General features: G+C 49.7%; 3 protein-coding genes across 3 annotated transcripts; 2 read left to right on the forward strand and 1 right to left on the reverse strand.

The window, feature by feature from the left end:
• Positions 1-2,857: 2,857 nt before the first annotated feature.
• Positions 2,858-5,880, reverse strand: DEU56DRAFT_762052 (uncharacterized protein; the record flags this gene model as incomplete). The annotated part of the gene is made up of 10 exons (XM_041350631.1): positions 2,858-3,278; positions 3,328-3,515; positions 3,575-3,919; positions 4,030-4,407; positions 4,440-4,539; positions 4,763-4,897; positions 4,926-4,940; positions 5,045-5,058; positions 5,208-5,573; positions 5,629-5,880. The coding sequence occupies 10 exons, from the start codon at positions 5,878-5,880 to the stop codon at positions 2,858-2,860; spliced, it is 2,214 nt and encodes a 737-aa protein (XP_041201163.1).
• Positions 5,881-9,245: 3,365 nt separating this feature from the next.
• On the forward strand, positions 9,246-9,700 carry DEU56DRAFT_749368 (uncharacterized protein; the record flags this gene model as incomplete). Its single annotated transcript, XM_041349434.1, has 2 exons — positions 9,246-9,380; positions 9,428-9,700. The coding sequence occupies 2 exons, from the start codon at positions 9,246-9,248 to the stop codon at positions 9,698-9,700; spliced, it is 408 nt and encodes a 135-aa protein (XP_041201164.1).
• Positions 9,701-10,092: 392 nt separating this feature from the next.
• On the forward strand, positions 10,093-13,336 carry DEU56DRAFT_935164 (cytochrome P450; the record flags this gene model as incomplete). Its single annotated transcript, XM_041358785.1, has 10 exons — positions 10,093-10,345; positions 10,403-10,493; positions 10,599-10,708; positions 10,773-11,141; positions 11,749-11,860; positions 11,915-12,422; positions 12,475-12,656; positions 12,982-13,088; positions 13,139-13,240; positions 13,293-13,336. 10 exons carry the CDS (start codon positions 10,093-10,095, stop codon positions 13,334-13,336), a joined length of 1,878 nt encoding a protein of 625 aa, XP_041201165.1.
• Between the last annotated feature and the right edge of the window lie 1,622 nt (positions 13,337-14,958).

The following is a 14,958-nucleotide window of genomic DNA, read 5'->3' on the forward strand; positions in this document are numbered from 1 at the left end:
AAACCGGAATGGCGCACTGGCGAATGCCTCAGCCTTGTGGAAAACTAGATAAAACAAACTCACCTGTAAAATATCCTCGAAGTCACGAGCTGCCAGCTTTTTCATCTCAGAGGTGTTGTTGGCGAATTTGCGAATTATACCATTGCCGAAGGTCGGGACCTGGCGAAATCTACGGTAAGATCCAGAGGTTGACGGCCATTAGTGGGCAGCAGCACTCCATACCAACTCCACGCACCTGCCGTCTAGGGTAGCTACTAACTGAGTGCCCCCAGGAAGGGCGTAGAGAAGCCTTATCAGGTGGGTAAATAGAGCCTTCCAAGTGCCCAGCTCACACTCATGCATGATGTCGACGACCAGCATACGAAATGGATCGAGACCAAGCGGTCCAAGCTTCTTGACAAATTGGTTCTGCGAACGCCGATTTGAGCTAATCGTGACCAGGACGGAACCGATGGTACGAACCAGAACTGGCACCCAGGAACCTTCTCCAAGGATGTCCTCTACCCTTGCACCGTCTACGGTACTTCCCATTCTATAGATAGCCTCACGAGCTTTGACAACCTTGGACATAGCGTACAGTCGAAGGTCGGTAATCCGGCTTTTCATATCCTTCACCAGGCCAAGGCAGCTGAACAAGCTTTTTGGCACCAGGCAGCGAGGGCATGGGCAGAAGCCCATGTCCTTGATAGAAGCGATCAGAACCCTGAAGATTCATGAGCTGCATTTTGAACAAAGATGGTGAAAGATGTACTTCTCAGGGTAGTCCGCGGAATATGTGAAGATTCGCGGGTATACTCGCCGCATTACTCCGTCAGCGCATTTCAAAACGATACCATGTCTGCACGCATAAATAAAGTCTTCGTCCAGTAAAATTTCCCAGCAGGCATGGAACAACTCCCTGCGACAGTAGGTGTGAATAGAGGCCATTCCTGTCTTCGATACTCGAGGCAGGCTGCTTAGAATGTCTTTAATGCTATCAGGAAGCTGATGAGTGTGGTAACAGTCAGCAGTAGTCGATAAATTCGTAATCTAGAATGGCTCACCGACGGTAAGAATCCTACGAGGTGGCATGACCCTGATGTTGGCGACGCACGTATATACTTTGTTAGATTTCCAAAGTAGGCGTAAAGTGGCCAAGCCTTCGCAGTACCAAAGTTTGCAAGGTGAGTAGCGTCAGAAAAAAACATTAGACCTGCGATGACCCGCTCCAAAGAGCACCCAGGCTCCTTTGGCAGCTTGTGGAGGTCGTCCTGGGCCTCCAACCAGGCGTCTGAAGTATACAGCTCGTCATATATCCGTTCTTCGTGGCCATCTAAAGGGTCCTTCCACAAATGTTTAAATGGCAAAAGATGAAAAGCTCCAGCTTGAGCGTCTGCAAATGCTGCGCGTACAACTTCGATGAGAGGTCGGTAGTGAAATCCAGGAACTGTGTAAGGCCTAGGGCCATCCTCTCTTTCCCTGGTTGGAATATTGATGGTGACGGCAGTCTCGACCCAGTCATCAGGAAAGGTGATTCTCCTCCCTCCCTTATCCTTATCGAGTTCTCGTAAGCTCTGCCTCACGGAGAACCCCTGAAGGTGCTCGCTGTCATAGTCCTCTGCCAGCATGACGTCATTGACAAGGGCGGCGACCTTCGTTTCCGATACCCGGCTGCTACCAGAGTTCATCCATGACATGAGCCGATAGACAGTCATATTAGAAAACGGGTAAGGGGGAGGGAGGACCTGCGGTGGAGAATCTGTTCCTCCAGCGGGAGTAGGGCACGTTTTAGCAAGTAGTGAGGATGCAATATATTTGTCCGGCTCAAATGAGGGACGGCGGGGGTACAGTCTGCAGAGACCGAAGGAGTTGAGGGTGGTCTGAAGCCTATCTCCGAGCGTTAGAAGAACGCGTCGGATTCTGGCTCGAGCTGGTAGGGCGCCTGAATTTTGAGTTGAGGCACTTTGACGGTTAGAGCTATCGGAGTTGTTGAGATCCTCCTCCAAGGGCTCGACATCAGTAAAAGATCTTGGAATTCTTCTCATAGGGTGGGCCCATTGGTCTGAAACTGGCGAAGTGATCAGAAAGCTGCGCTGCTGGTCATAAAAACACGAACAGGAGGCATTCGGGTGGAGTTCATCCCCGCAGTCGAGACCCATCTCAATGTCAGCGTCATTTTGTGCAACCTGTGGGTTGACGGAGTGCTGTCTGCGTGCAAGGCCGGAGGTATCGAGAGAGGGAGCCGCAGTCTCTAGCCATTTACTTGCTAGCGATCGGCAGGGGGCAATCGGCCTTGGACGGCCAATTTTCTGACGTCCAAGTTCATACGATGAGTAAAGAAAAACGGTGACAGCCAGTACGGTCTCTTACGTATGAGGACGACTGTGGGAGGTCACCGTTGGTACCAAAAGTTGCGGAAACAGCCTCTTTGGCCCGTTCCCGCCTCTTCTGAGTCGCAAGAGCGCTAGACCTCTTGTATAGCTGGCATGACGCACGATGCCTGTTGAGTCCACGGTTGTCTGTTGCCCTCTCCCAAGAGCAACCCGAAGCACCACACAACACCATCGATAAGAAGCCGAAAAGAAGGGCAATAATCGAAAGAGATCCTGCAACTCGGAGGCCCAGACGCATTGCGGCACCCTGTCGGAGGTGGCCCCTACTACTAGTTGACTTGTGCCCCACAGATGGAGGAATCAACATACACACATACAATGCGGCAACGCCCGAGAAACCAGAACCCCACGCTCGTTCAAGTTAATCTGTCCCCTTCGTATTGTGGAAGTCCTAGTACGAGTAATGATAACACGAGAATACAATTTTATAAAAGCTATTTGTAAGTGAGGTCACATAAGATTGGTGCCTAAACTTCATCAAGCCACTAAGTGTTGTTGAGGAAGAACCCTGCATTTTCATTTTCGGGCATATCCGCCACGTGCCCTTCGGAGAATTCTAAGAAGTCGTCACCAAAATCATGCAAGACTTGCGCCGAGAGTAGTCTGGGATCTATAGTAATAGGTGCTGTAGACGGCTGTATTCCCATCAATGCCTGGTGCAGAGTAGAAGGTGGGGCAATATCAGCCCGTGGAAGGGTTAGCTCATTGAGGGATTCAGGGATGAAAATGGGTGTGGAGTAGTGGCCTCCTGTCCGTGGCTGGTTATCAAGCCCTTGCGTTGACAGCAAGCCGGTGGATTGCGCATGCTGTACCGCCTGAAGGACTATTTCCAAGTCCGTTGCGGTAAAGGGATTGGCTGCCACTGGCACAGCAGCACCCTGACCTAATACACCACGGCGAATTCTTCTGAAAGAATGTGAGCGTGACCCCTGCATTCAGCTAGCCAGTCACTCACAGGCCTCGTTGGTGGAGATCTAGCAAACGTGCCGCCAATGCCGGCCCATGGATGTCAGACGCCAGTGCCAGCACCAACGCTTCATGGACAGCGTCCTGATAGGCGGCATGGGTATCAGTGTCGAAGTGTATTGGTGTACGCGAACTCGTGGTTTTGCCGCTTGCGGTACGTAGGACTGCTAAAACAACCTGAAGATCATGCGGGAGCGAGTTAACAAATGCAGGCTAGATATATGTCAAAAACTCACTGCGGTCGCTGACAGCGCTAACATCCGAGTGGGGGTGGTCTGTAACTGGTTCCGCATGTCTTCGTCTAGGAGCGGCGTATGTTTAGAACGGTACCAGTGGTCTAGATGCGTCTCTGCCACCCCGGGGTTTCCAAAGAGAACAACGAAGACCGAGGTGTCGGTGATTTCACAGCCGTGTAGGTAATACGTGAAGAGCCGCGTTGGGTCCAGTATGATATCTCGACGGCTTTCTATGTGATTTTGCCGCTGCACAGTGGAAGCTGTGGGGTCTAATAATTCAAGGTGGAAATAATGTGCCAACGTCTCGGATGTTTGGGCGAGTCGATGACGATTACGCGTGAGAGCCTTAAAAATGAATCCATTTACAATGGGAGTCGCTTGAATATCTGGCGTTTGCAAATTAGCGCGAACATAGGCGGGGTATGGCGCTAGTACGTACCGCTCGCAAACCTCACGTTGGCTTGAGCGATAATTTCTCCAGCATATATCGAGGAATTCCTCTTTTCCTGCTCCGTTATATTGCGAAGCCATCCCTTGATTGTCACGGAGTTTAGGATCGCCTGCCTCTTCGCCCACGCAATTGTGAGTTGTTCCGTCGAGCTGAAGTCCTTCAGCAGCCGTTTCACGACATTGCGACTGCCAGCCTCAGCTGAACCCCTTTCATCGTCTTCTGGGGATGCAAAACTGGTAGATGCCAACGACACAGGCATGGACCCAGAGTACCTCGAGCTGCTTGCGCCGTGGGCGCTGTCACTGCGCGTATATGGGTGGATGCGAAGTGCTACGCCGGCGGGGCGAGTGCTTGCACGTCTTGCGGTGCAGCTTGCAGGGTCCTCGGGGTTGTATTGAAAAGTATGATACATACTGCATGGGTGAGCTTGAACTCTGAGGAAGAGAGAGAGATGATGATGATTATATATGAGTAGCTGTAAACCATGATGTAAGAATGCACGGTCGTCTTGAATCTGTGACAAATGTCCAAGATTAGATGGGTTAAACGGCGAAGCTGAGAAGCTGGACTTTGCCTCATGCAAAATTACCGAATCCTGGCATAGTATGATTAGGGGAAGTGTTTCAGGGATCAGTGGAGTCAGTTAAAAAATAGGGCACGGACGTTTAAGGAACTCACTTGAAGCGCCGTCGACGGTGATTAAGTACCTTGCTCGCGAGCAAATCTCGAATATTTACGAGACTCGCCACCACGATATAGTGAGCTCGCTGATCAGCGCGACTCGATATATGATGATCTCTTGGATCTCTGAGTCATCTCCAATAAAGTTCGTCTGGTGGAAATTTCTCTCGACTCTATTATTCAATAGGAAGCTGCAAATTAACAATTCAATTGACTCACTGACTGTGTAAGGCGCTAGAACAGCCCCTCAATGAGATTTTACAGTCCGATCATCAGCGTAGTTCTGATTCGTGATTGATGGAGGAATGATAGCCAATGGGTGTTGGGCGCGAACGTACATTTTTAAATAAAGCTACGGAGAATAGGGGTGTGTGATCCAAGTTTTCATGAAGTCCCGCGTGTTAAGGCAAAATAAAAATTTGATGCAAAGAACTACATAGACGTACAAGCTTGGAAAATACAGAACAAAATTTAATCTTCCACATCAGATGCAGTACATACTGAGCTGCAATGAGATCCAGGGGTCATAGCAGCCGGTCTATCAGAATCATTATCGGAGGAACTTTCGCACCAAGGGCCACTTTCGCCAGGATCAAACCTACAGCCTTTGTTCCCTATCTCCGATATTCCTGCATCTTGAAGTAGGTTTCGGATAGAACCTATTTGCAAGTCAATCCCTTTAAGTTGTGTTTGGGATACCTCTGTCTCGTCGACGAGGATAGATCTTATCAGATCGAGCTCGCGAGAGCGAAGACGTTGGTATCGCATTCTCGCAGTGATAGCCCGGCGAGTTATGCGGGAGAGCTCAAGCATTCGCTGGTTGAGATAGATGGTAGCTTCAGATGAAGGCCCAGCAGTGTAGTTCCACTTTCAAAAATTTTAAGAGTCGGACTGGAGTTAAAAAAAAATGAAACGGACGCACAGTCGTTTGCAGGGTCTTTGCCTTCTTTTTTGGTAGATCGGAATCTTCCTCACGGCCGCCGCTTCGATACAGAGTGTACCCCGAGTCAAAGGGACGCTTGTGGCGACCGCTGTCACCAAGACTCTTTGTGGGTACAATTGGAATACCCTCGTCAACTTGAGGACAGTTGTCGACAGCAGTGTTTGAGGAAATTGGAGTGGGAGAACTACTCCGGATAGGAGAGCTGCTGGGCGGAATGGATGCAGGAGGCATGGATACTGATCTGCAGATGGAGGTATGAGCGGAAGTGCTGTGTGTGTCATTAAACGAACAAACCTATTTTTTAAGGTGGCAATAGCAGAGAAAAAACTGGTGCTTGTTGAGTTGCTCATGGCAAGTGCTGGACGGGAGTTTACTAAGATGCGTGAACTTCAATATCAATATACTACGTCCATAGAGAAAGAGAATAGAGGACAATTGTCAACCTGAATAGTCGCTAAAGTCAACTCACTGCGTGAGACTTGCCTATTATATCAACGTGAGAATTGCCTCGATGCCAGCAGAAGAGCACGAGGTTGTTAGTCTGCCCTAGCCATGTCGATACGAAGACCATCCTTCACAGTGATGAAATTGGAGACCAGTCCCGGAAAACCGTCCTGATCATCATGATCGGGATGTTTACCATGAGTCTTTGATATCGTGCTGAAGGAAATTTGACCTTTTTTGTGAGCAATGTAATCGCTATCGATGGCGCCTAAATCCTTACACCCGGGCCTCAACACTTAAATGTAAGTGAGCCATCGCTGTCCTTCACTTCATACTTACAACAAACCTTTTGTGTTTCCTGCAGCTACCATGCGAGATAGCTTGTAGGATTGCCTACGATGGAGCGCCAATCAATTTTTTGGGCGTTGGAGCACCAGGGATTAAACACTCTGATCGAGGAAATATCTTGTTCACACCTTCGATATGGGCGGGCTGAAGTTTTTGTCGTTTGCTCAGCGCTCTAAACACCACAACACCTACTCCAAAATCCAGTGAGGCGAGGCAGTTCCCTATCAACGCCTTTACGCCATGAGAGATATACGAAAAACTATCTTCAGGACCACATATTCTTCGTAGCTTTATTTTAAAAATGTACGTTCGCGCCCAACACCCATTGGCTATCATTCCTCCATCAATCACGAATCAGAACTACGCTGATGATCGTGACTGTAAAATCTCATTGAGGGGCTGTTCTAGCGCCTTACACAGTCAGTGAGTCAATTGAATTGTTAATTTGCAGCTTCCTATTGAATAATAGAGTCGAGAGAAATTTCCACCAGACGAACTTTATTGGAGATGACTCAGAGATCCAAGAGATCATCATATATCGAGTCGCGCTGATCAGCGAGCTCACTATATCGTGGTGGCGAGTCTCGTAAATATTCGAGATTTGCTCGCGAGCAAGGTACTTAATCACCGTCGACGGCGCTTCAAGTGAGTTCCTTAAACGTCCGTGCCCTAATTTTTAACTGACTCCATTGATCCCTGAAACACTTCCCCCTATCATAGCCAAGATTCAGTAATTTTGCATTTGGCGAAGTCCAGCTTCTCAGCTTCGCCGTTTAACCTACCGAATCTTCGCAATTTGTCACAATCCGACCGTGCATAGGTCTTACGTTGTGGTTTACACCTCATGATCATTATCTTTCTCTTCCTTCGAGCTCAAGCTTACTCAGGCTAATGCACCCTTCATTATGACCCCGAGGACCCCACGAGGTGCACCAGAAGGCGATCGGCTGCAATCCCCGCCGGCGTATCACATCACATTGCATCCATCCATATCCACGCAATGCCAGCGCCCACGACGCCAGTACTAGTTCAAGGCATTCTGGGTCTGTGTCGTTGGCATCTACCAGTTTAAAATCCCCAAACGAGGTCGAAAGGTGTTCAGCTGAGGCTGGCAGTACCAACGTCGTGAAAAGGCTGCTGAAGGATTTTAGTGCGACCGAACAACTCGCCATCCCTTGGGCAAAGAGGCAGGCGATTATGAACCCCGTGACAATAACGGGCTGGCTCCGCAATATAACGCAGCAGGAAAAGAAGAAAGTATCAGCTTCATATCTCTAGACGAGGTCAAAGATTCAATATGGCCGTGCGTGGTTTGCAGCTACTCATTTATGGTCAGCATTTAACTAATCGTCATCATCTCTATCTAGTTTTCTCAGAGTTCAAGCTCACCAAGTGCGATCGGTTCCGTCCTGGTCACGATTAGCTCAAATCGGCGTTCGCAGGATCGCTTGGACTCGATCTATTGCGTATGCTGGTTGTTGACATCATCCATGAGTGTGAACTGGGCATTTGGGAGGCTCTATCTACCCACTGGCGAGGATTCCATGCCCTTCCTAGGGGCCCGCGCAGTTGGCCAAACAGGATCACAGGCGCCATGTGTTGCGGGTGGCTGAAGAAGAGACCGTACTCTGCCGCAGGTCCTCCCCCTCCCTCCACCTTTTACCCGTTTTCTAATATGATGGGTGCAGATTGATTGGACAGTTCTGAGTCAGCATGAATTTGCGATTGATGGAGGAATGCATGAAGCAACTCATGACAGCCCATGACGTGTTCTGGAATGAACTAGCAGCCGGGTATCGGAAACGAAGGTCGCCGCCCTTGTCAATGACGTCATGCTGACAAAGTTCTTAAGGGAGAGCAGCAGCCGGGTATCGGAAACGAAGGTCGCCGCCCTTGTCAATGACGTCATGCTGGCAAAGTTCTTAAGGGGGGGTATGACACTCACCGGTATTGGGCCTGCGCGCTGGCTATATGCCATGCGGAAATTTGGGCCGGCGATAGGGGCAACCTGTGAAGCATCACCTGGGTTAGGTGGCTGGCTCCACCGAGGGCACGCTTTGAAGGAGAGCTGGACGACTGGGAGGCACACAATGTTGGGATGTGAGTGCAGCCATTGGCTCTTGTAATGGCGCTTCTCACCCTTTAAACCAGATTCGTGGATCGGGATATGTTTATGCACACTCAGTTAGGCATAGGGTATCCAGTAACATGCGCAGGATGGCTAGGGACTCCCTGGGGAGTGAACCATTGGGCGATGTTGTTGGTGCAGCAGGCAGTGGCAACCTCGAGGCGGATACGGGCAGTAACCGTGACGGTTATGGGGGGTGGCGATGAAGAAGAGGTAACTGAATTGTCACTTATTGCGGCCATGTCTTCGCAGATGAAGAGAAAAACTCATAATTCTCAATCGCAGGATATACACCGTCCAAACCGGCACTGCACATCGGACCCCGATTCAATCCCCTATCCGTTACTAACGGCCAGGTCTCATATGGAATTGTCAACCTATCAAAATTTGGCGTCCCCCTTGACAAGTCTCGCTCCGAAGCTATGTAGACGTCCTGTCGCAACACCGCATGAGCCCAACGGGCACGTTCCGTTACCCGATAACCGCCCGGTTGAACGGCGGTCATTCGGTAAGACCACTGCAAACCATAACGTCCGAAGCAAGCTAACTATCCATTAGGTTAGAACACCTCCACGCTCAGTGCATGGGCCCTCAATTCAATCCTCAGTCAGTTGCTTAGTCTTACTGATCTACGAAGACTCACCACCCTGCCCTTCGCCTCTCAACCCTTCACATCATGACTCGGCCCAACGGCACACAGGACCCCCTCAACGCCAACGAGGAGTGGGCACAAAGTATAATCAAAGATAATCCCTATTTCTTTAGGACTCGGCCACCATGCCGCAGAACTCCAAGGTGTGCCTTGTGCCTTGTCGCACACCCCTCCGTTGTTAGCCACGTTTTCTTACTGTCATTTAGGTCCTTCAGATTGGCTGCTCTGACTCGCGAGTGCCGGCCTCCATCGTCACAACGTCCATGCCTGGCACTATCTTTGTACACACGAATACCGTCAAGCACGTATCAACCATTCATCGGACTCCTCGAGCACATTACGGTCATTATCCCTGCAGCCAATTACACATCTTCGACGACAACGCTCACTCCGTCCTGGCATATGTTGTCAAAGAGGTCGGCGTCGAACACGCTCAGCCTCTTATGATTATCATGGTAACGCTTCGATCGCCCCTCTAACGGGCATACGCTACAGTTGGCCTCGTCGGTCACGGCGTCTGCAGAGGTGCCAAGGAGCCGCCGCCCAGCACAACTTGCCTCACCCCAACCCACTCATACATTGGTTGACCTCCCTTACCCAACTCGTTCGAACCCTCGACCACTCAGGTCATCCAAAACTCATGCTGCCTATGTAGAGAAATATGGCAGGAACAGTCCGTATAAGAGGGCTTGGTCCTGTGAGTAACTCTTCTTTAAATCACGAAACTCGCGAACAACTGTTCGATGCAGTGGGACGAACGCCTTCTCACCCTTTACCCATGTTTCTGTAGCACACATGTACTACAGAAGCATAATCTACTGAAAAACCGTGGTAATCTCGAAGAATTATCACGAGCCTCATTGGTTGTGGTATGCCAGCTGCAGAGGGTCATGTTCATAAGCGTCAACGGCGCGTTGCCACTCCTGCATTTTCCATTCAGAATATGCGAGCACTTGTGCCTCTTGTCTTTAGCAAAGGAGAGGAGCTCAAAGATAAATGGATAGATACGATTCAGGAAGTGAAGGAAGACCAGGCAGCCTCGGACAAGCAGAACTCCGGCCGTTTTGGAATAGACGTCTGTCACTGGATCAGCCGAGCGACCTTCGACGTAATTGGGTTAGCAGGTAACTCATGTTGGGTCGTGCATCCATCCTTACCTGACCATCACGTATCACCCACAGGCTTTGACCACGACTTCAACGCTATACAGAACGAGTCGGACGAGCTCTTTGCTGCGTATTGTCCGAGGTTGCTGTCTCGCAGGGAGATGGGGTTAGGACAGTTCTGGGGATTTACTTTCCAATCCTGAAATAGCCTTTTCGTACTGTTTAAATCAATTTACTCATGAATGTAATCCTGGCTGAGCTTGCAATGCAGCCCGATAAGAGGGCCAAGACCGTCCACAGATGCCAAGAAACTATTCGCCAGCGTAGCAGGAAAGCTAGAGCAGCAGGAGAAATCCAGGATTTTGGATGGAGAGAAGAGCGGTTCCTCATATGTTGCGTGAGTCAACTGTCATTTCTTTCTGTCGGTTGGCTGACAAATTCTTAGTGAAATCCAATATTGCGACAGACCTCCCACCAGATCAGCGAATTTCCAACGAAGATATATTGCACAACATCAATACCTTCATGTTCGCAGGGTCTGATACGACATCTCTCGCTCTGACGTGGACGTTTCTGCTCCTTGCAAGACATCCAGGCTTGCAGACTCGTCTTCGTACGGAACCTCTCTCTATCGTACCGACTACCCCGATATCGCGACTGTCACCTGAAGAAATCGAGTCTTTACACAACACCTTGCAGAACTTGCCATATCTGAACAACATTTGTCGGGAGTCCTTGCGTCTGATCCCTCCAGTCCATTCTTCCCTCCGGGTTGCAACACAAGTTGACGAGATACCTGTACCATATTATGTCCGTTTGAGCGACGGCACGGTCTCGGAGCAATCTCTAACACTAAAATTCGTACAGACACGCGCACAATCTTGCAGAATGCTATAATCTCCTCTGACTTCTGAAAATACAGGGTAAACAAGAAAACTATCATTGATAAGACACAGCGGACTCGCCTTAATTCAGCACACAGGACCTCAAACTCACGCCGTGTCATGCCCAGCGTTGCAACAACAGAGAAACGCCTTGAGCCTCCTCCAAACCCCCAATCGCACCCTTCCGGTCACATCTCGCATCACCGCATCTTCTAAACGACCCGCCTCAACGTGAGTAGACCTTCTTCGTCCATAGTAGCGCACATCAGGCGCCCTCGGTGGCAAAAGAGTTGGGGCACGTGCTAATTGCTAACGATCGCTTCAGCGATCATGCATGAACACAACTTGATGGTTACTTACGGGATCCATGGGGCCCATGTTGAAAGATGGTTAGATGAGTAGGTGCGTTGATCGATGATGATTTGGGGGGATTGATCTTGGCCAGTGAAACTCAGTGCAGTGCACGGCCCGGCTTCAAACCGTGGGACATGCCAAACTGGGTCAAACCGACGGCCTGAGCCGCGGCTGATCTGCAAGAGATCGACAAGGAGTTCGTACGAGCCGTGTTCAGCCAGCTTAGATGCGGTAGCGAGGACTATGAGTGGGATATTTACGCTTTAGCATTTGAGGCAGCCCTCAATACCAAAAGGTGTGGTTCATTTATTGATGTGGTGTGTCAGTAGCACTTATGTTGGTGTTGCAGTGCTCTGAAGCTCTCGCGGACTTTTTTGTCGACAGCTCGAGATTCCCTACCGCACTGGGCAGCCCACGCACGTCTCGAGCGCTTGCGCGAGCACGTCGATGATGCCCGTAAGGTCTATCAAACGGTGCCCGTAACCTCTCAGCACACACACACCCAGCCTTTCGTTGGTCAGTTATGGTGGGATTGGGCTGAGATGGAATGGCTTAGTGGTAACGAAAATGCGGCACTACGTGTTATCCAGCGCTCAGTCAAGATCGAGGGTACGGGTGGTATGGTAGTTCTTCGTGTAAAACGCAGCCTCGATGATACGATTAGCTGCGCTCACGAGCAGTGGAAGGACCAGGAAGCTTGGATAAAACTACGAGCCTTTGTCGAGCTGCTTACTTCCTCATCTCAAGATGCGGCACTCACGGTCTTAGACTCTCAGCCTGCTGCCAGTGTTAATGAGAATCCTGGTCGGAGAGAGAGCATGATGGTTGCATCTCTTATGCTACTGTACAATCATTCAGTCATACTACGACGTCCCTACTCCGACAGCTGTCCTGAGGGATCGACTACAGATTGCCGTCGACACTTACTTGGACAATAGCCTGGTGTTGGGCATGTTTCTAGAGCTGAGAAAGGGCACGGTATCTGGGGTCGCGTACGGGCTCAACTCGGACAAAGCACAGCCAATGGAGGCCCAAGAGAAAAGAGCATTTCACGGCGTATCGCAGAAGTGTGGGTCCCAGGGTGGGAGAAAGTGCGATGGCAGAGAGTGAGATCGAACGGACGAGGAGCGGACTTGCTGCGGCTGCAGAAGGCGAAAGGTTTGTGATATCGTTTTGCTCCGGCTGTCATGGGTTGACATCATTTTTCAGGACTGCAGGAAGCGCTATTTTGTGGCGCGTCATTTTGGAATTTGAGATTCGGGTCGGGGAGTTGCAAAGGGGGAAGAAGCTGCTTTACAGAGCAGTGAGTGAATGAATGTGGAATGGCGTCACCTGCGATGGCTCCGGTAGAGTTGCAAATCTGTGAGTCCGCTCCACACATTACGCGCACCGTGACCAGTACTCACCCGCATACAGCCAATCAACCTTTCCTGGAGTACCAGCAGCACTATTCAACGAGCTTGGAGCACTCACTGGCCTCGAGTCTTTGCAAGTCGTTCAAGTTGGAGGTAGCAGTATACCAGGTATGTCGCCACGTCTTATCATTGGCATGATCTGACGCAAGTTGCCGTAGACGAGAGAGAAGTGGTCATAGGTCGGAGCCCTAGGAAGGTGCTTGCTTCCATAGGTCAAGGTAAAACAATGTCGCGCTTTCCTCCCCTCCACAAAGATGAATGTAGGGTTGTCGTGTTTTCTTTTGAAATCCCCTTTTGAATTTCGTCTCCTAGCAAATGATGGAGCATCTGGGGAAGTGGGCTATGCAAAGCCCTGATGACAAGGTGCGGCTTGAAGTCCAACGACCACAGCGATCGTGGTGCTGATGCTATATACAGACCATAATAATCTCGCAGTGGACCGAATGTCTCATGCACAACGGTAAGCTTGTGCGCTGCTGCGTTTTCCCCTCGTGCTTCAGCCTTCCTCTTGGCTTGAGCAGCCCTCGCGCTCCTCTTTGATCTTTCGGCGACGAGCGTCTCAAACTTATCTCCGACTTCCTTGCGGAGAAGAAGATACCCCATGTCAATGCGAATCTTCTGATGACCTCGTACCTGCTTATCTGAATTAATTTAATCTTGCAGTTTAGGTTTCATGGGTCGAGTGGTCGTAGTCAAAGAGATCAGGCTGTCCGAGTTTTCATGATGGGGCAATACCGCACAGGTCATGCTCGATGTCCCTGGAATGTGGAGGTGTTGGGTTGAATCTTGACAAGGGTCAATCGTACTCTCCCTACTTTCTTACATCGCTGCATTCTCACTCCTCACAGGTGTCATCTCCCTGGATCTTGAGTCATGATGTTGTCCAGGACGTGTCAAATGACCATACTACCCCGCCGAGTCAATACAGGGGGGCGCTCTGCACGTTGTTTTTTTAGCATGCAAGGGGTCATTCATCGTTTACGTTGTTACTTTCCTGCATCGTCCGCACGTATCTATTGTAAGTACTACAAGCGATCCCCTTTGGTCGGCAATAAGCAGTATGGTATGCAGATTCGATGTCATGATTCCGAGTCAAAGCCAAATACTATGCACTCAACGATGGGACTGATTCACGACAAGCGATCTTGTGCGCTACAGTAATGTGAACCACAATCATCAATGCATCACCAGTGCAATGCTCGGCTTTGTTCTTCACTTCAGATTGGAAGCGAGAATATTAATTAATGATAGGCATCTGCTGAACGTATAGTAGTCTGCCTGTGGGAATTCAATACCCTGGTAAGTGCGGCACTGGTTGCGGAATTGTTAGTCTGCGGTTGGGACATATTGCAGACCATACATTGGCATCAGCAAACCGTGAAAAATTGCCTTATAATGTACAACTTGAATTGGGGAATATGAGAAGGTTCAACCAGGGTTACTGGGATACCCTGTCATCTCCTCCCGGCTGTGATGCCCCAACAACGACATATTATCACAAACTCCCTTGCAAATACAGATATGAGGACCATTGCGAAAAACGCTGCCCGTGAGATAGTCTTATATACCCTTGCAATTGAAAACTTAAATAACGGAAACGACAATGCTCGACAAGGCGAACACACCTATACTGTCATCTCTTACCGGCTGTGATGCCCCAACAACGACACATTATCGCAAACTCCCTTGCAAATACAGATACGAGGACCATTGCGAAAAACGCTGCCCGTGAGATAGTCTTATATACCCTTGTAATTGAAAACTTAAATAACGGAAACGACTATGCTCGACAAGGCGAACACACCTATGCTGTCATCTCTTACCGGCCATGGTGTTGCGAAGACGTGACCTCGTCACAAAATACTAAATGTCGTCTAGATTCGCAGACTTACATAGGTATATAGCAACATCACAAATTTCTCGCACTTTAAATACCCATACCTAGCAAGAGCAAATTTATATCTCTCTATAGGTCACA

This window comes from Suillus clintonianus, assembly GCF_016758775.1.
Source record: "Suillus clintonianus strain FC179 chromosome Unknown DEU56scaffold_185, whole genome shotgun sequence".
Taxonomy (NCBI): Eukaryota; Fungi; Basidiomycota; class Agaricomycetes; order Boletales; family Suillaceae; genus Suillus; species Suillus clintonianus.